General features: G+C 36.9%; 3 protein-coding genes across 9 annotated transcripts; 2 read left to right on the forward strand and 1 right to left on the reverse strand.

Moving 5' to 3' along the window:
* The first annotated feature begins 206 nt into the window (after positions 1-206).
* Positions 207-7,762, forward strand: hnrnpd (heterogeneous nuclear ribonucleoprotein D). Of its 5 annotated transcripts, XR_004199130.2 has the most exons (9): positions 207-762; positions 2,131-2,299; positions 2,655-2,816; positions 2,935-3,066; positions 5,283-5,379; positions 5,702-5,857; positions 5,941-6,034; positions 6,381-6,482; positions 7,286-7,762. XR_004199130.2 is itself a non-coding variant. In XM_031734332.2 (8 exons), exons 1-7 carry the CDS (start codon positions 596-598, stop codon positions 6,006-6,008), a joined length of 951 nt encoding a protein of 316 aa, XP_031590192.1. In that variant the 5' UTR covers positions 207-595; the 3' UTR covers positions 6,009-6,034; positions 6,381-7,762. The 5 variants fall into 5 exon arrangements, 4 of the variants coding, with proteins under 4 accessions (XP_031590192.1, XP_031590193.1, XP_039471157.1 ...); XM_031734332.2 differs by having other exon boundaries at positions 6,381-7,762; XM_031734333.2 differs by lacking the exon at positions 6,381-6,482.
* si:ch73-234b20.5 (uncharacterized protein LOC449923 homolog) lies at positions 7,619-10,477 on the reverse strand. 3 transcript variants are annotated; one of them, XM_031734335.2, is made up of 4 exons: positions 10,342-10,461; positions 9,912-9,993; positions 9,361-9,531; positions 7,619-8,170 (listed from the first exon to the last, which is right to left on the reverse strand). In XM_031734335.2, exons 2-4 carry the CDS (start codon positions 9,912-9,914, stop codon positions 8,033-8,035), a joined length of 312 nt encoding a protein of 103 aa, XP_031590195.1. In that variant the 5' UTR covers positions 9,915-9,993; positions 10,342-10,461; the 3' UTR covers positions 7,619-8,032. The 3 variants fall into 3 exon arrangements, with proteins under 3 accessions (XP_031590195.1, XP_031590196.1, XP_031590197.1); XM_031734336.2 differs by having other exon boundaries at positions 9,912-9,951; positions 10,342-10,460; XM_031734337.2 differs by lacking the exon at positions 9,912-9,993 and having other exon boundaries at positions 10,342-10,477.
* Positions 10,478-12,352: 1,875 nt separating this feature from the next.
* On the forward strand, positions 12,353-16,879 carry mat2al (methionine adenosyltransferase II, alpha-like). Its single transcript, XM_031734357.2, has 9 exons — positions 12,353-12,834; positions 13,784-13,861; positions 14,259-14,381; positions 14,488-14,600; positions 15,383-15,526; positions 15,636-15,854; positions 15,943-16,125; positions 16,246-16,379; positions 16,459-16,879. The coding sequence occupies exons 1-9, from the start codon at positions 12,759-12,761 to the stop codon at positions 16,559-16,561; spliced, it is 1,173 nt and encodes a 390-aa protein (XP_031590217.1). The 5' UTR covers positions 12,353-12,758; the 3' UTR covers positions 16,562-16,879.
* Positions 16,880-22,517: the final 5,638 nt, after the last annotated feature.

Consider the following 22,517-nt stretch of genomic DNA (forward strand, 5'->3'; position numbering starts at 1 on the left):
GACCAAAGATTTGTTCAGAGTATAAATTACTAACTGAAAAATGTCTTTTACATAATTCTACTTTAGTATTTTTCTGTTTACTTTGCTCAGTTCCTTATTTTTGCCTCAATTACTTCCTCTTTTTCATCTGTAGTTTGCAAACTGCTCCACAAAAAAGAGGAAATTAAGCCGAAAATGTACTATTTGTTACATAAAGAGGGGGGCGGTCTAGCTTTCACGTCGGTTTGTCAGCCGGTTTTAACCGACGAAGAAGAAATGACGGCGACGAAAACAAAGCGACGCTCATAAGTCACCTCTCAATATTATCGTAACTCAACCTAATTTTTTTTTCATACCGAGCGGTGTTTTCTCCAATTTCATACTAACCCCACATTGGATTCACGTAACCTAACCAGTTAGCTTGTTCTAACTAGCGACAGACATTTTATTTAACAGCATATGATATCAAAATATTAGCCAGCTACTAGCCTGTCATCAGCTGACAGAAGCCAGACCGTTAGCTTAGCTCCAGCAGAGATATCTGACGTAGCTTGGATTTCAGAGCCCTTTAGGGGTGAAGCTTTAGTTTAAGACTTGTTCCAGAAAAAGCCGAAACATGTCGGACGATTATGAATTAAGCGACGACCCGAACATGATGAGAATGGAGGAGGATGGAGAGGCGAACAGTGACGACCCGATGTCAGCAGCGGGGGACTGTGGCCTTATGGGGGGCGAGGCCGAAGGATCAAGGATCGACGCCAGTAAAAACGAGGAGGATGAAGGGTATGGTGATGATGAAGGGTGGCTAGACTCAGGTTCACTGTTGATCTCAGTTGATAATCGAAAAGATGCTGTAGCTGCAGGACCGGATTTTTGCAGGACCTGGCATTGTTATTGTTGGGTACTACTTCTGCATTCATACTGCATTCATAAACTAAACATTACACTAGAACGATTTCCGAGGTGTTTGAGTGTTACCGGTTTGCTATTTTAAAAGCTTGGGTTTTAAAAGGATATGTTACACTAAAATAAGTGATATTTTCGAATATCATTTATTTTGAATATTTGTTATTATTTTCAGTTTTCTGTTAAGAAAAACAGCTTTGCCAGTTGTTCAGAAAATCAAAGTACAGATGCATGTACAGAGTATTGGTTTGTTATTGTGCTGTGGTGTGACAGAAGATGATGCCAAGAATAGGGTGAAGTATAGGCAGATTATCCGTTTTAACGACGCCTAATGGGAGCAGCAAAAAGAGGAAGATTGCGTTAGGTTACTATTCATGGATATTGGCTAATAATTAGCAAATGTTCAAGTGTTGGCAATATCAATCATTAGTGGAGCTAATGGTTCCAAAATTGTATGAAGAGCATACATTACAGTGCAGGATTTTTGTTTCCCTTTTTAGAAAAGGCTGTGAGTCACAGTGCTTTTATATCAACATGGTCACTGAATCCCTTAATTAAAAAGAATTAGAACAGGTTCAATTTAGGGAATATCTTAACATTTTTTCACTGCAGTTGTAAACAAAACCATCTTTCTTGCTAACTGGTTGGTTGCAGGTCTACAGTACTTCACTGGTGGATTTATATGCATGGTTTTCTGTGCAATAAAGTATTCTGATTCTGTTATAGAAAGGGGTTTCGGACTTCCACCATTTAAAAATCACCATCACTGTAAAATCACAAAACAATTACCCCCCGTTTTATGATTATAGTTGAATTTACTCAAGAATAAATACATTTCTCTTTATCAAATGGTCACAAACAACAGGAAGATGTTCACAGGCTTCTGTTAAGAAAGGTAACAGACTCTTTGCTCTATTTTAATATGGACAAAACATGTTTATATGTGAAGGCCCATTTTGAGTTCGGAAAAACCCTTGTATGTGTTCACATTTTGGATGCACATAAAAGATGAAATCAGGTCCTCATTAGTCACCTAATGAATGGAGGATCTGCTGTGTTTGATATTGTATTATCCGGATGTAAATTGATGATAAATTACTTATTAAGCAAGTTACATAGATTACTTATAGCAAATGAGGGGACCTTTGAGCAGCCCAGCTGTTTAAAGAAGCTTGCATAGATGTCTTATAAAGTAGTCTGCACACATAGACACCACCTGCTTATTTTTGTGTGATTTGTCAACAGGAAGATGTTTGTTGGAGGCCTCAGCTGGGACACGACTAAGAAGGACCTGAAAGATTACTTTTCAAAGTTTGGGGAAGTTGTAGACTGCACGTTAAAGCTGGACCCCATGACTGGACGGTCAAGGGGTTTTGGGTTTGTGCTCTTCAAAGAACCTGAAAGTGTTGATAAGGTATTATCCTGTTCCCATAAGTGGATGTGTTTTTTTTAATTACCAGTGAATTTACTTTTCTAACAGACATGAACTTGCTGTGATTGTGCAGCTTCATGTCTGTGTGGGTGGGGTTTTTTTCAGTTTTATTTAATGATTAGCAGAAAAAATTCATTTTTGGCCTTTTTGGCCTGTCATACAGACTTAAATTAGAATGAATGTAACTACAGTACTGCGCGGTTTATGAATAAAACATATAATAAAAGTTTGGTCTCAATGATGCCCAAACAATCAAACATCCATTCCGCTAAATCAAGATGAAAGATGAAATATTCACGTATGTAAATTTTTGTCAATTGTCTATATTGCTTTACAGGTTGCCTCACAGAAAGAACATAAACTTAATGGGAAGGTCATTGACCCCAAAAAAGCCAAGGCCATGAAGAGCAAGGAGCCAGTAAAGAAGATCTTTGTTGGTGGCCTCTCTCCGGACACTCCTGAAGAGAAAGTCAGAGAGTATTTTGGTGCCTTTGGAGAGGTTTGTGACTTATGAAAATTAGATTTTGTTTTAAATCTCCTGATCTTTTTCCCCACTTGTTCTGTGTGGCTCTGCAGGGCTCCTATTTGTCCATTAAATTATGTCTTAATGTGAACAGGTGGAGTCCGTTGAGCTTCCCATGGAGAACAAAACAAACAAAAGGAGAGGCTTCTGTTTCATCACATTCAAGGAGGAGGAGCCAGTAAAGAAGATCATGGAAAAAAAGTACCACAATATTGGATTAAGCAAGGTACAGTCCCTTTTTTTTAACCTTAGGTCCTATATTATGTATTTTTATTTTTCAGAATTTTTTTTATATGTAGAAAAAAGTCTGCGATACATATGTTGAAAAGCTGCGTGTCTTCTCTCACTCAGTCTCTCCCTAACTTCCTATCTCTACTACAACTAAATAAATGAATTATTAATACATTAATTAAAAAAAAAACTGCCAGTTTTTCCGAACTGAGGCCACTCTCATTGTCTTATCAAAGCAGCCAGACTCCACTTATAAATTTTCTATCACAGAGCAACCTGTTGCTTTACTGCTATATCAAAAGGTTCGTTTGTGTGACTTTGGTGTTTTAACATGATATTATGAATAAAAATAAGGTGTTAAACACCAGAGCCACACAGCAACGTCCTGTTCTCCAGTGTAGGGTAGTGGGATTTTTGTCAATAAAAGTCATGTGGCTTTAAAAAGAGAACTTCTCTGGTAAAATATCATAAAGGGCTACGTGACAGCAACTAAAGCGATGATAATACTATAAATATGACTGAGAAATCACAAAATTAAAAAAATTCAGAACTGAATACTTGGTGGATTACTGTAACAGTGTTCCTGCAGAAGTAGGACAGCCCTGTTCTTTTCAAATGTAGATAATGTGGCTAACATAATTGTTAGCTTTGACTGTATACACAGATTGCGTGTGAAAGCTCTGGGGAAAAAGAAATGCTGAAGAATGACAGTGACTTTGTGGAATTTTTACAGACAGATTAGTAACCTTTTAAAAAGTACTGGGTGGGTGTTACTTTATGTGCTTCAGTGCACTTAAACTCATCTGGCTTTCTGTTAGCATTTACATCTGTTTGCTTCTTTTCTAATCTCTGTACTCATTCAAATTTACAATAACTGTGCACTCATGGGTACTTTTTTTGGTTTCTGTTGTCAGGCAAGAGAACTACTTTGAAACATTGACTTTAATGTGGTCCAGTACTTACTGAGAGCTGTTTACCAAGAGGCTGCTCTCCACCAATGAAATTCAGATTTTTGTAACTGCAGCACCTTGTTTGACAAACTCTGCATTTATATATGTCAAAAAACAAAGACCATGCAGAGAATTTGGCTGTATTTTAAAGTAAGGCTGGTGCGCAGGGAGAAAGTTGGAAGCTACAGAGTGTCTCATTCTGGTCTGTTTTGACAGCAGTATAGTCTACTGAATGAGCTGGGCTGCTCCTATTGGCTGCTTCTGACTGTCACTCACAGACCCTTCTTTAAAGGGGCGGATGCAGAACCAATCCAAATTTAATTTAAAGCTACAGACACTGAAATTGGAACGTAATTGAAATGGAGCTCAAAACCACGCACACACACACACACGTATACATATCTATATCTATATATATATATATATATATATATATATATATATATATATATATATATATATATATATATATATATATATATATATATATATATATATATATATATATATATATATATATATATATATATATATATATATATATATATATATATATGTATGTATATATATATTGTGGGATTATAATAATACCTTATGTCATGTTATACCCCTAATTAAAGATTATGAAATTATGAAATATTATGTAGTTTTAGTTTGCATTATTCTCCTGAATTAGAAGAAGGTGATAACTATTACATTTGTTAAACTGATTTGGATTACATTAGACTGCTGATTTATTGTGAATGAATGATATTGTTTTATGATGCATTATATGGATGAGTTATAAGAAATACTGTTTTCAGAGAGTCTTGATCTTATTTGTCTGATTAGAAGAGAACAGAACATACCGGAGAGGTTTTCTGCCCCATCCCAGCAGGAGCAGATAAACAGGGAGCCAAGGTCATAGCTTAGGCGCCGTGTGAGAGAAAGAATGTCAATGTTTAGGCTTTTATGACTAGGTGGGGGCCACTAGAGGCTATAAGAGTTTGAGCAATGCTCCACCATTTTGAGATCTGGTGCTGCGTACAGTGTCCCATCTCCCACGCGTGTGTTCATTAAAATCATCGTTTGACTCAACCCAGCCGGACCAGTGTTGTTATTTTGGTTTTCCTCTTGTATCCATCTCCAATATTTTGAACCCGTAACAATATATATGTATAAATAACTAAAATGTGTACGAACATGGGAGACTAATGTGAATTTGTCTTAAAGTGGTGAATTATGGGACCTTAATTTGACTCAATCTGGTAATTTCTTATAGTGTGAAATAAAAGTGGCGATGTCTAAGGAGCAGTACCAGCAGCAGCAGTATTGGGGCGGCAGAGGAGGATATTCATCTAGGTCTCGGGGAAGAGGCGGTGAGTGTAGACTACAGTAATGGTTTTGCATAACTTCTTGCAGGTAAAAATATTTATAAAGCTTACTTGTACAAACTGTAAAGTATTTTCTATTCTTAAAGATAACAAAGCTTTCTCCTCTGTTAGACTTGTTATGTAAATGTGATGGTAAAACAGTAATTTAACTGATTTACATTTCTGGGATGTAAATCACAAAGTTACCAGTTAAGTCTGCTCTCAGTCTAACAGTCTGATTTAATAATAGAGGCTGAGGTTTCATTTTTAGCTTGAAACAGAGGTCAGTTTATGTCAACTTGCTGTCTGTTTTTTGTTTTAATTTCAGGCCCAAATCAAAACTGGAACCAGGGTTATGGCAACTACTGGAATCAAGGCTATGGAAATTATGGCAACTATGGTTACGGTAATCAAGGCTATGGAGGATATGGTGGCTATGATTACTCTGGTTACAACAACTATTATGGCTATGGTGACTACAACAGTGAGTATAGTTTTACGGCCAGTTTTGTTCTACTTTTGAAACAATACAAACATGTGAAATTCCCACTTTGTTCACATGTATAGATCAATCTGGTGGTTATGGCAAGTCGCCACGGCGTGGTGGTCACACGAACAGTTACAAGCCGTATTAATAGGGGAAACCCTCCTCTTGAAATAGGTATGTAACAGTACATATATACTTTTTTGCTTTTAAACTTAAAGTAGTTTTATATTTACTTTGATGTTTGGTAACATTATGCATAATTTCCTCCATAAATTTCTTTTTCTCAGCACCCTCAAGTGCTTTACAGTAGTGGTAACATAGAGGCTACGCTCTTGTGGCGATTATTTTAACAGCCGGCTTCTGCTGCCTCTTTTGCATCTTCTCTTTTTTTTTAAACTGTAAAGTTAACAGGTAATGTACTGCTACTACAGTAAATGGATGCCAAAGTTAAGGATGTGCAAGGAAACAGAAGGAAGTATGTTGTCTCCTAACTCTGACATACCTTGTTTGTACCTGCCAGCGGAGCTTCCTTGCAGGCCATGAGCTGACTCCCAGATACTCTCAGGGCCCGCTCAATGCGGACCGGGTATGAGAAGCATACGCTCTCGAATGCTGCCATTTGGTATGGTCTTCCAACATCCTGTATCAGCATTTCTAAACTAAACAAATATGGGACACGTCCAGCTTTGTCATCTTTCTTTCCATTTTTTAATTTCTTTGCAATTGTTTGTAATGTAAAACGTAAAATATACACATGTAATTGTCATTTTTTACAGGCCCTTACTCCCCCACAAGTAATAATTATAAATCTGAAAAAATAACTTTGTTTTTTAAAGGATACATACAGCTTTCTCTGGACTTTCCAGTTCCTAATGTTAATATATGCATCCCTAATCTTAATTAAAATGCTTGTTTCTTTATTTAGCTCTTGTAGCCAGTAGTCCATGAGCTAAAACCTGGTTCGTATTTGGACTCTACTGTGCTGGGGGATAAAGTGCTTTAATTTGTGTACATGTATTGTTCTGTTTTGTGTTACTCACAGCGATGGAAAAGGCTCCTCCTTTTGTTAATTTTCCTGTAACAAATTTTCCTCTTTATAACCTTTGGTAAAATGAGAAGAATCAAAGTGTCACTACATCTCCAGAAAATTTGCATGTAATGCTTTCTTTAATGTGTATTTTTGACCAATCTGAACATTTCTTCCATTTAGTATTTTGGCTTTGACTTCTTCAATTTAATGCACTTCAAGATCTCTAGCTTAACTTTCTAACTTTTTATGTAATATGTTAAAATAATCAGTTTGTTTTTTTTCTTATAGTTTTTTTTATTACATTGGACATTATAAACACAGGGGATTCCTATTGTTTTGCAATCTTACCCTCTTTGTTTGTCTATAGCTGATTTGTTGTTGTTTGTTTTTCATAGGTTTCAGAGTGATGAAAGTCTACCGTGCGCTGGTGGAGTGTTGGCCAGAGAGATGATGGTATCCAGCAAAGATTACTTAGCTAGTTGTAAGACAGTAATTGAAGAACACCGTGACCTACAGTACATTTTCTTCTATACCTACTGAGTATTTCATTGTTTTGCATTTGTTTAGATTGCTGCAACGTTTGATCAGTTTGCTTTCATCCCTTCGTTTTTTGTACTTATGTCCAAATGCTAACTTGTGAATTGCTTCATATATTCCATGACTGAAATGTAACATTGGTTGGAACAAATCACTCACATATTCAGTAATGTGGTAGCAAAGATACAAAATGTGTTATTACAATTTATTATCTTTAGTCATCAGTCATATATTAAATATGTTATTACAGAGTTTGACAGTCATAAACATACAATATATATACAGTGTATTGGACATGAAGAAATGCGACAAATAAAAATAAACACTCATTTGAATTTCTGTTCCATTAATAGAGTGGTTTTATGTCACACGTGTAAGACTGTTGGAGTGTTAAAGTATTTCAGCTAACTTGATATCACTTCAATCTCTGCTGCTCTCAATTTCTTTTTCACATTATGTTGTCACAAAATAACATAATCAACAGTCATTAGCCCTTTGAATTTACATGTCTTTGCTTAAGCTGAAGTGATCACTTGCAAGAGCAATTCAAATGCCAGTAAGCGCCATGTTTGTAGCTTTCAGCCTTGAGTGGGTAAACGTGGAATTTATATAACTTTTGTGGCAGCAAGGATGATGAGGATGATGATGATCAGCACAATCACACCGATTAGGATCATCATTTTAACATTTTTCCACCAGTATTTTCTGGCCACCCTCGTGGATGTTCTCTGGAATGAGTCAGCCTGAAAAGAAAAACTGCCAAATTAAACCCTGATATTTGAGGAAGCACATGCGTCGTTTAAAGACGAGCAATCTCCAGAAGCCCTATAAAGCAGCGGTCCCCAGCCCCCGGGCCTCGGACCGGTACCGGTCCGTGAGTCGTTTGGTACCGGGCCGCGAGAGTTGAGGCTCAGGTGTGAAATGTATGGTTTTCAGGGTTTTTATCGGTTTTCAGCGTTATTTTGTTATCGTTTTAATCGTTAACTCGGATTTCTTGGGTCTTTTCACGTGTGTTATGAATAAATCTTTTTTTTGGTACCGGTACTAGTTATATTTTGTTGTATTTATCTGCGACACCTTAAAGGCCGGTCCGTGAAAATATTGTCGGGCATAAACCGGTCTGTGAGGCAAAAAAGGTTGGGGACCGCTGCTATAAAGCATAAACCATTTGCAAGTTTTAGAGATGAACACGAGGGTTTCTGATTAAGTGATTACAAAGTGATGAAGAATGATGAATGGATAATTAAAACAGGAACCCTAAAATATTAGAAGAACAAACTGAATCTTTATTGCCCAAGGATGGTTACATGTATTGCAAAGATGTAAATGTGCATTAAGTACTAAAATATTAAGTATCTAGTGAGAACAAGTTACCATACATATATAAATAATTGAGGTGAAATAGATACTAAAGTAAAGGGGTGACAGCAGTAATGCATAACTGTTTAAACATCCTAGCTAAAAGTAACAATAAAACATTTATAAGTGGGTGAGCATAGGTGAATAGCTGAAACGGGTAGCAATGTGTGTGTCATGTGTGGGTTATTTTACCCATTTGGTCTGTAAATGAAAGCAAAAGAAAACAAAGGACTGGTTTATAGGGGAATTGGGAACTGCTAGGGAAGTTTCCCTAATCAGACGACAAACTGTAAAGGTTGGGAAACTGCTTCAGTGTCTAATAATGCATTTTATTATCACTATATGTATCAGGAGTAGGATTTTCTTTTTCTTTTTAAATCTTAACCCGTCTAGTTACAAACATACCATACTATCCCCAAAAGTCATGAAAAAACTCAAAGTATCTGAAAGCTTTACTTTATGAACAAAAAGCATAAATATGCTTTGTAGCACAGTTAAACATAATTTCTTCATGTATGATAAAAGATAAAATGGCTTCGAGCTTACCCCCCCACTATCACGATCAGATACTTACAGATGCCTGCAGGTCATCCGTCTTGCCAATCAGATCATCTAATCTGTCGCCTCTCTCCAGCACTTTGTTGATGTTGTCTGTCAGAATAACTTTAACCTCATTTACCTGACCTTGCACTTGGTCAAGCTTAGAGGCCGCAACAGCGGGAGGTGGCTGAGAATGTTCGTCAGCCTGTGAGAAATGGTGGAAATTGATTCGCTTTTAGTGCTGTTGGTCCCTTATCCAAACATTTACTACAATGTGTATGCTACTACAGGTCTGCCGGGCAAATGGCGGTGTTACAGTCCCTGTATACGTTATTTCTAAGAATCAAACATTACTTCCTGCAACTGTGCTAACAGGAAAAAGTGCTGTCAAGTGTCGGTAAGTCTACCAAGGCCTGTGTTACTGCCAGATGAGCACCATTGTCACAAAGTAAATTTTGCTACAAAATTTTGACACAGGATTGTTCAATAATGTCAAGATTGACATCAAGTCACCCTCAGTCATCAATAAAAGAGCAGTATATTAGGCAAAAATGAAGTTATAGTCTAAAAATAGCATCGACTTACCATAGCAGCACTGTTTCCTGGTCAAAACAGCAAAACTCAGCTTCGAACAAAAAAAGGAAATCTTCAGACGAGTTCAGTCCAACTAATTTAATAAACAAACATAGAGATCTGTGTTTCGGGTCATACAGCAAAAGCTGGACAAACGTTTCCTGAAGGTTGCACCTCTTCACAGTTACTTATTAACTAACAGTTGCCTCAATCAAAGTCTCACTGTTTTACCAGAACAGGTCACCATCACCAGAGAGAACTAAATTTAGTTGAACATGAACATGCAGTACTTTCATTTCCTGCTTTTGAGGAACTAGGCTGCTATATGATCACTACATAAGAGCAAAAACAGCCACCCTGTTTAGTTATTACAGACAAAGAAGATTGAAGTTAAGCTGGTAAATAAGAGTCTACTGTTTTTAGTTCTGTGTGGTTTACATACCATCAGCTGTCAGAGTGGTAAATGCAGGCCAGTGTTGAGCTGATATGTCTGGGCAAAGTACTCTGTGTTTGCGGCAGAGTGATATTTGCAAGGCAATAAAGGGGTGTATTCACTCGGTTGCTCCACTTCATTTCCTCATCCTGTGTTGTGCAGTTTGTTATTTCACCAGTGTAGCAGCCCACACATGACAGTTTCAAAGTTCTATTGTGAAATTATGCTTCATTCCAACATATTCAAGTGTCGGTTTAGTGCAGGTTAGCCCCTTTTTATGTAATTACTAGAAAACTTTCGAAAATATGTTATATAAAACAGGTCACAAGACACACTATTTACCAATGTCTGTAAGCTGTCTCATCAATGTTTCTTATCTATTTCTGGTAATTTTTGCATGGCCTTTGCCTTTTTAAATCTTCTTTGGTATCGAATATGTCATGGAAACATCGATAATGTTCCTCATAGGTAATTTTGTATCGCCTCTTGCCAATCAGCATATCTTTTGGCAGCTTTGTTTATCTCTTTAGCCATTTCATATAAAATGCAATAGATACTCTTTAAACCTTTTTAGCTATTAAAAATATATATGTTTATATTTATTTGTGATTCAGAAATAGAGCTGCAATATGGGATACAAGTTGAACATTATTTTAACAATATAACCGTTAGATTAACACAGTGGGTTAGCCTGTGGGCCTGGATGTGTTATGTGTGTAGGTTTTGTATGTCTTCTTTTCACACCAAATTGTGCTTCATTTACAGTTTTTTTTTGTTTGTTTTTTTGCTGTCTCAGCTTTCTTCCCCCACAGTGCAACACAGTAGTGTTTGTGTGCACTTGTGTTCATTTGTGTGTCATTTTTCTGCTGAAAGGACAAGGACTAACTGAAGATTGTGTAGCAGTCAAAGAAAAATAAAGCATTAATCACACACAAATACTGAAGCCATTCAACCATTAATTCTATTTACTGAGCTCAGGATGTACTGGGTGTGAGTTGTGGGAACTGATCATTGGGAGGGAGAATGGTTGCCAAATACTAACAGTAGCTGTGGATTACTGAAGTGGAAATAATAAAGACAAATCTTTAAGTGTGCATCAATGCTGGCTTGCTTGAAGTCACTGGTACAAAAAAGGTAGCCTTAGGCTAAAAGAGAGAGGACAGATACAGGTTGGTTACTTGCCAGATGAAGTAATGGGTATGACTGCAAACTGAGGGGGTAAAGGGAAGCAGGTGTGTGAATGGGTGTGGCTACAGATCATGGGTTAGTGCAGATAAGTGAATCAGGTGACCAGGTGAGGAGCAAAGTCTGATGGCATCGGGTGGACAGATGTAGAATTCCAGAGAGGTGCTAAAAGAGTGAATACTGAACACCTAAATTACAGAAGAAACTAATATTACAAGTCTTTGCATCACTAAACATTATGTTTCTTTTCTTTAATATGAAGCAATAAAAAAAAAGTTGTATCCATGGTCTTAATAGGCTTATCCAGCTACAATCACAATGCAAGCAAGTATTCATAATTAGTTGAGTTACACACAGTACAAGATTTGAGTAAATTGCCTCTGTTTATTTCTCTTTGGAGCGCATGCTTTTATAGAACCAAGGTTTTGTCTGTAGTTTTATTATTACATGATGAACAATTAATCTTAGAAAACGGGGCTCTAGAAAACTTTACATTGGGGGGCAAAGAGGTCTAGGCAGTGTCGCACATACCTCTTCAGTGAAGCAGTGAAAATCCCCTGGAGTCTACAAAATATCCACAAAAACACTTTAAAAGGATTTATTCTATTATAATCTTTTCTAAGAAAACAAAGACGATTTTTAGGTAGGTAAGTTTAAACAGTTCGTTTTTACAAGTAGTTTAAGGACATAAAAGTGTAAATGTAGGGGGGGCTCAGCTGGTGGGGACCTGTAGATCCGCCCCTGCCCTGTTAAGTGGCTCAGTCTAAATATATTCCATTATAATTTTAGAAGCTGGGAATGTGTTGTCTAGAAAAGTCTTCATTTGTAGCCCAAAGCTGTGAGATACATGGAGTGGGGAGTGACAAGTTCAATATAAAAAAGAAAATACTTATGCGTCCCAACAGTGCCATCTTGAGGCTGCCCGAGCTTGTAAACATTCCTTCTTCAGCCATCACAGCTGTTTGCAGATCCTGAAACGGAAATGACTTCTACGGTGTGCTGATTTATCATGTTTTCCTGCGTGACTACTGATGAAAGGTTTCATCAGTGGCTTTCTAGAGTTTCTAAATCCCAATTATCTTCAACCTTCAGAGTTAATCATTGCTTTATATAATCGGCGTCGGCGAACATCACAGGCTGCTTTCACTTTATAAAGCGATCCTACATCGGTACGATTGCCCTTTGCTTCATTTCGACGCGCTGAATTCAACTTTTCTGCAGCGACTGTTGACGAGCTGAAGATGAACCCAAGTAGCGGAACCCGCAGCGGGAAGACTTTCCTGTTCACGTCCGAGTCTGTCGGAGAAGGACACTCCGGTAGGCTAATGTGCTGTACTCATGTCTCACTGTGTAACGAACAATGTCCAGCTAGACATTCACACATGGATGTATCAGAGACACTTGGATATGTCTGGACATGCACACATACATTGTCTGTCCTTGTAACTCACTTACCACAGCCGTGATGTTAGCAAGCTACACAAGTGTATGGAAGATCATTTTACCTAAAACTGATATTGGGGGCAAATTATGATGATCAATTAACACTTCAGTTATTTCCGTTAAATGAGAATATAAATGTTAAAATATTCTAAAAATGTATTATTGCGGCAGAATAATTTAATTATATCCTTATATCCTAAATTCAAAATTTTAAAAATATGAAAAAAATGAGAACCTTAAATAATTAAGACGTTTTTTTGATAACTAACACTAGAGCGTGAAATATAATTTAATCCAAAATTGAAATTAAATAGGCAAATTGCCAAAAATGTGACATAAAAATGTATTTAAAATAGTTTTCATATTTAAACAAGATTGAAGCTTCAATACTAAAAATACTTTAAACATCTTTGAAAAAAAGAAAAGAAAGCATGATAATCTCAAAAGGTGGGAGGAGAAAAAAAATTATTTATTGGAAAGGTTCAGCATTTTAGAAAATATGTTAAGTGGTTTTCTTGGTATGAGTAAGTAAGTATACAACCATGATGCAAACTAAGTAGCTTGTAGAATCACCTTTATTAGCAGTTACTTGAAGTAATGTATGACTTACTTTTTTATCATTCTGGAGGAATTTTGGCCCACACTTCTTTAATACATCGCTTAGTAAAAATAAACATTGTTATTATATTTTATATATTATTATCCTTCTCCAACATGTCAGGATTCAAATTGAATATAAATCGGCAGAATGTATTTATTTTATTTTATTTTACTTTATTGTTGCCTAATTAGAATTTCTTACATACTAATTTTGTGTTCACAGATAAAATGTGCGATCAGATTAGTGATGCTGTGCTCGATGCGTACCTAAGTCAAGACCCTGACTCTAAAGTGGCCTGTGGTAAGTTTCCAGTTTTATTAGATTGGCGTGATCAAATTTTCACTATTTAGTAAGATTTCTGTCAGAAATTCAACATAGAAATTCCAAATCATCTGCTATTGTTATGTGAATGATGAGATAAGCAGCTGGAGCATAGATTGTGATGTGTTAGAACTAATAGTACTAACAGATCTTTAGAGTGAATAAAGTTCAATTAGTTTTGAATGTAGCTGCAAAGGTAGGCTACTTTGGTAACTAATAATTAAACAGTGTTTGCCTTTTAGATCAAAGTTCAGGTCAGCATTTTTCTTCTGGGTGCCTCTTGGATGACGAAATAAATGCGGTTTCAGATAACAAACATTCATCTTCTTCCTTTCTCCCTAAGACTCGCTCACAGTATTTGTTTCAATTGTTACAGAATGTGTGGCAAAGACTGGCATGATTTTACTAGTTGGAGAAGTAACATCCAAAGCCACGGTAGACCTCCAGACAGTGGTGCGAAACACCATTAAGAAGATTGGCTATGATGACTCCTCAAAAGGTAAACTACGGATGGAACTGGTATTCTTTTGTTACGTGATTTTACTGAAACTCAGAAAGTCAGAGTCAAAGAGTGTTGCTGATATTTTTTCAACTGTGATGTGCAGGCTTTGACTACAAGACCTGCAATGTACTAGTGGCTCTGGAGCCGCAGTGTGAGGAGATCTCAGACTGTGTGTTTGAAGGCAGGGATCAGGAGGATATCGGTGCAGGGGACCAGGTTCAGTATTTGATTTTCAGCCACCATGTTTGAATAAGTATTTTGGATTTATGCTTGGAGTTGGGGCTAGGATTAGGAGGCCAATAATAAACACATTAACCCTTTTTTATGTTTTTGGTTCAGCAGCAAAGGCATAGGAAATTCATAAATCAACAATTTTGTAATTTAAAGATGAAAATATTGAAAAAAGTCATAATTCTGATTGTAACTCTTTTGACATTCAAATACTGAAAACTACCCATAAGAAACGAGATCACAACTTTCATGCATATTTTTGTGTTACTGTTACTGTTTTTGATCTCTTTAATGAAGTAGAAATATTTCTTCCTAAGTAAATTATTATTTAGATTTTTGTGCTATAATATTCATAAGAGATTAATGTGTGTGTGTGTGTGTGTGTGTGTGTGTATCATGTAACCACAAGGAATTTCCAGTTTTTCAGAAATCGTGAATAAACTGATGATTGGCGCTACTCCCTCGCCTCCCTTTAGAATTTTTAAATGGTGTATTCACCGAAGGACTGTTTGAAAAATACTTGATTTTTAGCACTAAATAAAAAATATGGAAAGAGAGGGTCAAGGCATTACCTTGACTACAGGGTTTCATTTACTTGGAATGACTGTGTAAGCTTATTTGTTGAGATATTCAAGTGGCAAACCAAGCAACATATTATTTGCAAAACATTTCATATTTTTCAGAGACATAATTTGTAAATATTTGCAATCACTTCTATTTAAAGATTTAAACAAAAACTTTTATGTAACTGGCCTTTCACCCTTAAGGGCTTGATGTTTGGCTATGCCACAGATGAGACTGAGGAGTGCATGCCGTTGACCCTGCTTCTGGCTCATAAACTCAACTACAGGATGAAGGAGCTGTCGCGGAATGGAGTGTGTCCTTGGATACAGCCAGACTCCAAATCACAGGTAAGGTTTTTCATAAGGAAAATCTTGCACACTTCATCTTTTTTGTGTTTTTCCTTTAATATTATGGATGAAACTATACCCTCTCCGCTTTTTGGTTTCTCTTCTGTAGGTCACTGTGGAGTATCGAGACAACATGGGAGCCATGGAGCCCCTGCGTGTCCACACTGTGGTGATCTCAGTACAGCACAGTCCTGACATCACCCTGGAGGAGATCAGATGCAACCTGATGGAGAAGGTGGTGAAGGCTGTCATTCCTGCCAAGTACCTAGATGATAACACCATCTACCATCTGCTGCCGAGTGGGAAATTCCTTATGGGGGGTCCACAGGTTAGGAATGACTAAAGCTTGGAGGAAATTGTGATTTTCATCCGATGTGAGGGCATGAATGCCTTTGACATTTTTTATACATCAACAGGGAGATGCGGGACTCACAGGACGTAAAATCATAGTGGACACCTACGGAGGATGGGGTGGGCATGGAGGAGGGGCTTTCTCTGGAAAGGACTATTCCAAAGTAGATCGGTCTGGAGCTTATGCAGCACGTTGGGTAGCCAAGTCACTTGTCAAGGCTGGACTGTGCAGGAGAGCTCTTGTTCAGGTGACGATCGAATGGTATTAAGGCGATCAAAGTGTAAAGAAAGTATTTCACTGTTTATTCGCGTCACTGTTTTTGTGCCTAACGTGTGATGGTTGGTGTCCACTCTGCCATGCTCTTAAGATCTCCTATGCTATTGGTGTGAGCCATCCACTCTCCATCTCAGTGTTTCACTACGGCACATCTAACAGAGACGAAGATGAGCTGCTGCAGATCGTACAGAAGAACTTTGATCTGAGGCCTGGAGTGATTGTGAAGTATGTGCAGTCTGTCCTAGTTGCATCTGATAAAGATAAGAGATTCTTTTATTAACAGTGTAACACTTCGCTTTTACAGAGAGCTGGGATTGAAGAAGCCAATTTACCAGGCCACTGCCTGCTACGGTCATTTTGGCAGGAAGGAGTTCCCTTGGGAAAAGCCGAAGACTCTGGTGTTTTGAGTTTAGTGTTGAGTGTTTTCTAGTTGTGTCCTAGTAAAGTCCGCTTAGTGTCACATAATCAATCATGTCTAAATTCACCTGTTTAAATGTCTTCTCTCTGTTTAAGTGTCTCCTCATTTCTGGCTTTAAAATGCAAAAGCAGTGGCCACCACCTTTTATAACAAAGATTAATTACTATTTTTTTAATTAGAAAAAAGAAACACATTGATGTATTGTTGTATGATGGTTACTGTAAAACTGTCACTTTTATACACACTGTCAAAATTCTGAATCTATATCTGTACTATACATTTATTGATTAAAAGGCTGCAATAAAAATTGACTTTTATTATAATATCATGTAACACTAATACACTAATTTGAAATACTTCTTCACATTGCACTTAAAGATGGAGTGACCAATAAAGTATGATCTGTATCATGTAACCACCCACAAATATATACAGATACTAATCATTCTGCATATTCACTCTATAAAAAAAAAAAAAAGATGTTGCTTTGGCTCTACAAAGTGGACATGAACATCCATCTACTTTTTCCACTTACCCAACTCCGGGTGAACTTATCCCCGACATAGGGAGACAGCCATTCACAGTCCCATTAACACCTATGTGCATGTCTTTGGACTGTAAGAGGAAGCTGGAGAAAACATGCAGGGAAGAGGGTGAACATGCAAACTCTACACAGGAAGGCCCCAGCTGGCTGCTAGAGGCAAACCAGGACCTTATTACTTCTTACTTAGTCCACAGTGCCAACTGCCGTGCTGTCCTGGTTATGAACAGTCAAACAATCATTTTGAGATGCATGGTGAGAACAAACAGTACACTGGCAAGGAGACGTTGTTTATTATACCCGTTGCTATGGGGAGTCCCCTTTATCAGTTTAAACTGATCAGAACTCTATGTGAGGAGGTTTAGAGTAAATACACGCCCACTTAAAAAAAATGTGCTTAAATCAACAGTGCCTTGCTTTGTGGAGTTAAACTACTGCACATCCAAAATGAATATCCCTCAGGATCGATGGTAATTACCTTAGAAAGCTGAAGCCTCTAACTAACCTCCCTCTTGCAAGTTTAGATAATAAAGATAGCAGTAATACAAATGGCAAGTTCCAGTTTCTAAGTTTCTTTTTAAGATACTTTGATGTGTTACTACATTGTTCCTTTTTTGTATGTATTTTTGACTCACTTTCACCATGCATTTGACTCCCAGATGAAAGCACTATTATAGGCGCACACTACTAATTGTGACTTTTAATCATTTTATTTCAATTATAGAAACAAGATTAATTCAAATTGTTTTTTGATGAGGAAAACAAAATTCCAAATGACTCCACGAATGGACTGAAAGTGATGTTCTGCAGATGCCATGCCTGGAGATGGCGCTGTTGCATCATGTGTGGGCTGGACTGACCCTTTGGCCTTGTAGCCACTCTGCTTGGTGAGTAATGTCCCCCAGAGGACATTCTTCTTGTTGATGGAAAAACATGACATACACCTACAGAGTGAACACTTACATCGGGTGTTTCCATGAAAGTGCAGTGCACAGAGAGATGAATAATACCACCATGTTGTCAGATTTCAGTCCAGAGGGGGAGTGAGTTGGAAATGTGGGGAAAAGAGAAAAACATTCATTTAGTGATTCTGGCTTTTAAGTTCATGCAGAACTCCCTACATTTTACCATGCAGCTAAAGAACAGCCAGTTTGCAGCAAACTGAATGAATTTAATGGTTGGGAAGTGTAAAAGCTAAAACTTGCGTTTTTTTTCTTTTCTTCTTTTTTATCGTCACTGTGCCAAAAATTATGTGAAAGGAAATCAATCCAGCGAGGTGTGCAGAGGCATGAAGCAGCCACTCTGTCCTCAAGTACAGCCTTGTTTATCTAATGTGTCATCCATGCTAATGGAGAGAACAGGAGGATACTGGGTAACTCGTTATATTAAACCTTTTAAAACAATTAGACTATCATATTTAAAGGAACATAAATCACAATCTTAATATTCTGTAAATATTAGCTTAAAAATTACAGAAATATGTCCTCTTGTAAAACAATTTATCTGAAAAGGATATCTTTATCTTCAATACAAAATTATACAATATTTATAATCAAGGAGCTAAATTAATTTGCTGAAATCTAGATTTACATATATTGGATTTATTTATTTAGTAGTTTTTTGTTAGACAGAAGGACATAAAAACACTAACAGTTGCAGTAAGCCAGGTTTTATGCATTGCGTAAACAGCTGATTCTACCTCATTGCAACATAAGAATTTTGCATAACACACTCAAAATACGGTGTTTAACTTTTCTTTTTAACCTAAAAATTTATAATTAATCTTTTGCACTCAGTTTTTAGCTGTGTTGAAACATTAAACTAACAGGTATTGGTAATATGACTGTATTTAGCATTTGTGCTATTATTTCGTCACAAGATTTTTTACTAATGAATTTAGTTCAGTGGTATATGCTTAAATAATTTTATTTGTGTTAAATCACTAACAAAAATCCTATTCAGTATATAAAAAACATTTATTGTATTTTGTATTATACTGTAAATGGCTTTTAGTCTAAACCTTAATAGTGGAAGTACTGTATTGGTAAAGGTTACACTCACGTGTGCAAAAGAATTCTTGTGATTTCCTTTTGATATATTTCAGAGGTGTTAAAACGACTGACTTTAGCCTTTATGCACCTATAACACCTTATAGCATTTTTCATTTAATTTCATAGCAATAACATCTAATTTGTATCCACAGCACTTGTATATTACTGACACTTTATTTGGCACATCTTGCTAATACTCTTTTACTCTAATACGCTTTTTATCTTTATAGCTGGCCAACTGATGTCAGTCCATGTTGACATGATAAAATCACTCATTTGCTGCAGATTGTGCCAGTGGATCAGCAGTTTCTGCAATCCTCAGACCAGCCTGTCCTTTATCAACAGCCATGCTGTGTTCAGAGTCACTTAAATCACCTTTCTTCCTCATTCTGATGTTTGGTTAGAACTTGACCATGGTTGCATACCTGAATGTGTTGCTTTCATATGATTGGTTCATTAATATTTGCATTAACAAGGAGCTGAACAAGTATATATAGTGAATATACAAAGAGTTTACATTTCTAATCAAGATCATGTTAACACTTATTAATGCCACTGATTCTATGAACATCCTTTAAGTTTTAATTTCAGACTGCTTTCTGTATAAATCAGCTTCCACACACTTCACATATTTTCCAGGCATTTCTCAAATGCATGAACAAATGAAATGGAACAAACGGATTTTGTTGTTGCAACAGCTGAAGATACTGTATTTTAAAAAGAAAGACCTACACTGTGCTTTTATTATGAAATCTCACCTTTGTTATCACATTTTACCACTCCGTCCTTCTTAACAAGAGAGACACATTTGTGTGAGACTTACTCTGTCAAAGAAATTATTCATAGTTTTCAATCAGCAGTTCGTCAGTGTTTAACAGTAATTGAATTTTGATATGGGGGCAATTATTCATCATTTAAGGTTATTTGCATTAATTTGGAATATTAATGGGTTCTTTTGGGGTGAAAGAGGAGATGAGTATTTGGTCACAGAGGAGCTACACCACTCCAGGCAGCACATGGGAGAAGTTTGCCTTAAATTCTTTCTATCAGACAGGTTCTGTAAGACGTGATTAATTATGTTAAAAAGGTTTTTTTTTTTCTTTAACCTGAGCTGTTATCATTTTCTAACCCTAACTAAACTGAAATATAAAATATTTTTTAAAACCCTGAAGGCTAAGTTCTCCTTGCCTTCAGGTCCAGGTCACTCAACACTGCTACTAACATTTTATGGCTCAAACATAGTGCAAGCATCTGCAGATTATTTTTGAAAATAATTATTCAGAAAATTAAGTCTTTCTGGAAACAGGCCCAGAAGAGCTTAAGAAAATCATTCGGCGTTTCTCGATATCTTCTCAGAATTAGAATTGAAAATAGTTTTTTTTTAAATTAAATTTTCTGGATATTTTCCTCCAATGAAGAACATACATGTTGTCATAGTTACCATTTGCTTTCAAGCTCATGCTCAATGATTGCTCAGCATCTACAAGATGACCTGCTATTATGTTTTTGTTTGTTTGTTTTAAATAACAAAATTTGTGTCTCTGTTGAAAGGCATAAACCATAGGCAGTGGTTTGAGGCCTGCGTGTGGCCTCTCCAGATAGTCACTTTGTGTTCTTTAAATTGGTCAGTAATGAGCAGGAGCTGGACCTCTCCACAGAGGTCCAGCTAAAAACAGACATAGCCGTTATAGCATCCCGCACAGGATTTTGAGCTTCCGTTTTTGAACTATAGACTGGATTTTAATATGACACTCTATTGGGTTTGACTGACTCTATTGGGTTTTTAATTCCATCCCCACTAATACTAACATTTGCATTCAGCACAGAGGTATGTTTTGAGTTTTGCAGAAAACTTAGCATGGCTGTAGACTCTCTCTCTCTCCCCCTCTTTTTCGATTTCCCTCCAAGTAGCAGATGATAAGAGGCAATCCTATGGTGCTACATTTTCCCCTCAAATTTCAAGTGTAATGAGATTTTTCGGACTGGACACACAGCAAGGTTACAGTATAAGGACAGCAGCTGTGAGGGTGTGAGATAAGAACAGATTGGCTTGGTGATAGAAGAGACGAGACGGTTTCAGTCTGGAATAGCTGATTTTCTGATTCAGCGCTCAGAGCTCTTTGATTGTTTTGACAACCTGCTAAGATATTCAGGAAAAGGACCGCTGCAGCTCATGAAATTTGCAGATCCTGATTGACTGTAGGATATTTTCATAGAGGCCATCCATATGTATGGTGTGTGTGTGTGTGTGTGTGTGTGTGTGTGTGTGTGTGTGTGTGTGTGTGTGTGTGTGTGTGTGTGTGTGTTGGCATATGTGGGCTGGTTTTAGCTGAGCTGGAGGTGGAGGACTTGGATTTCTTTCTCAGCTGGTCTCTTATAGGATTTTCAAAAGGATGGGAAGACTTCTCCAACCATCTCTCTCTCACACACATCAAGCAGACACACAGATTTTGTATCTTTTTTTTTAAAGAGACCTCTTTCTGGTTATACTTGACTTTACTTGGTCTTTGCACATTGTGACAAGACGCCAGAGGCTTTTCCACAAGTGTGAATTTACTTAATTGACCACACGGGGCTCTAGGAGGATTCTATAGAAGCCAGGAAGCCAGGAGTCCCAGTCTCCAAATACCACCACAGAAGCTTACAAAATGAAAATAGAAGTTTAATTATAAATGTATTTCCGAATTTAAAATTTTACAGTATGGCAAATTTATTGCAAAGCCAGATGATGAATAATTTGAAAGCAACAAACGTCACCAGACCCCCCCCCCAATAAACAAAATACAACACAAAAAACTGTAAACATAACATTGATTAATAGATATTTGTTAATACCACTTTATTAAGGTAAACTTCTCAGCAAATAATTGTATTTTTATACTTGCAGTAGTTTATGTCTAATAGTCAGACATGCAGAAATACTGCACTTCCACAATGATGTGGAACATCGTCTTTAGTGCAGATATCCATTAGTTGTGGTTGCAGCATTTTAGCACTTAAATAGCACTACAGAAGAGGTGCAAGCATAAAGGGAGTAACATTTTTAAAGTTGGAGGTAATTTCAAATGCAAAATGTCTAACTGATCAACAAATTTCGGCCAACACACTACACAAACACAGTGTGTGCAGTTTGTCACACATCATGTCTGCTAGCTAAAGTTATGGCTGCTGTTGTTTCCCAGGGAGAAAAAAGAATGCGAGGTTTCTAAATATAAAGAAAGACAGAAGAGGAGAAGAAAAGAGGAAATGATTTTAAAGGTAAACACCCTTCAGTGACATTTGATAAACTAGGAATTTAAAGCTTACATGTCCTAATTGATTTAAAAGGTTTTTGAACGTATATCTACACATGA

Source organism: Oreochromis aureus, linkage group 7, assembly GCF_013358895.1.
Source record: "Oreochromis aureus strain Israel breed Guangdong linkage group 7, ZZ_aureus, whole genome shotgun sequence".
NCBI lineage: Eukaryota > Metazoa > Chordata > Actinopteri > Cichliformes > Cichlidae > Oreochromis > Oreochromis aureus.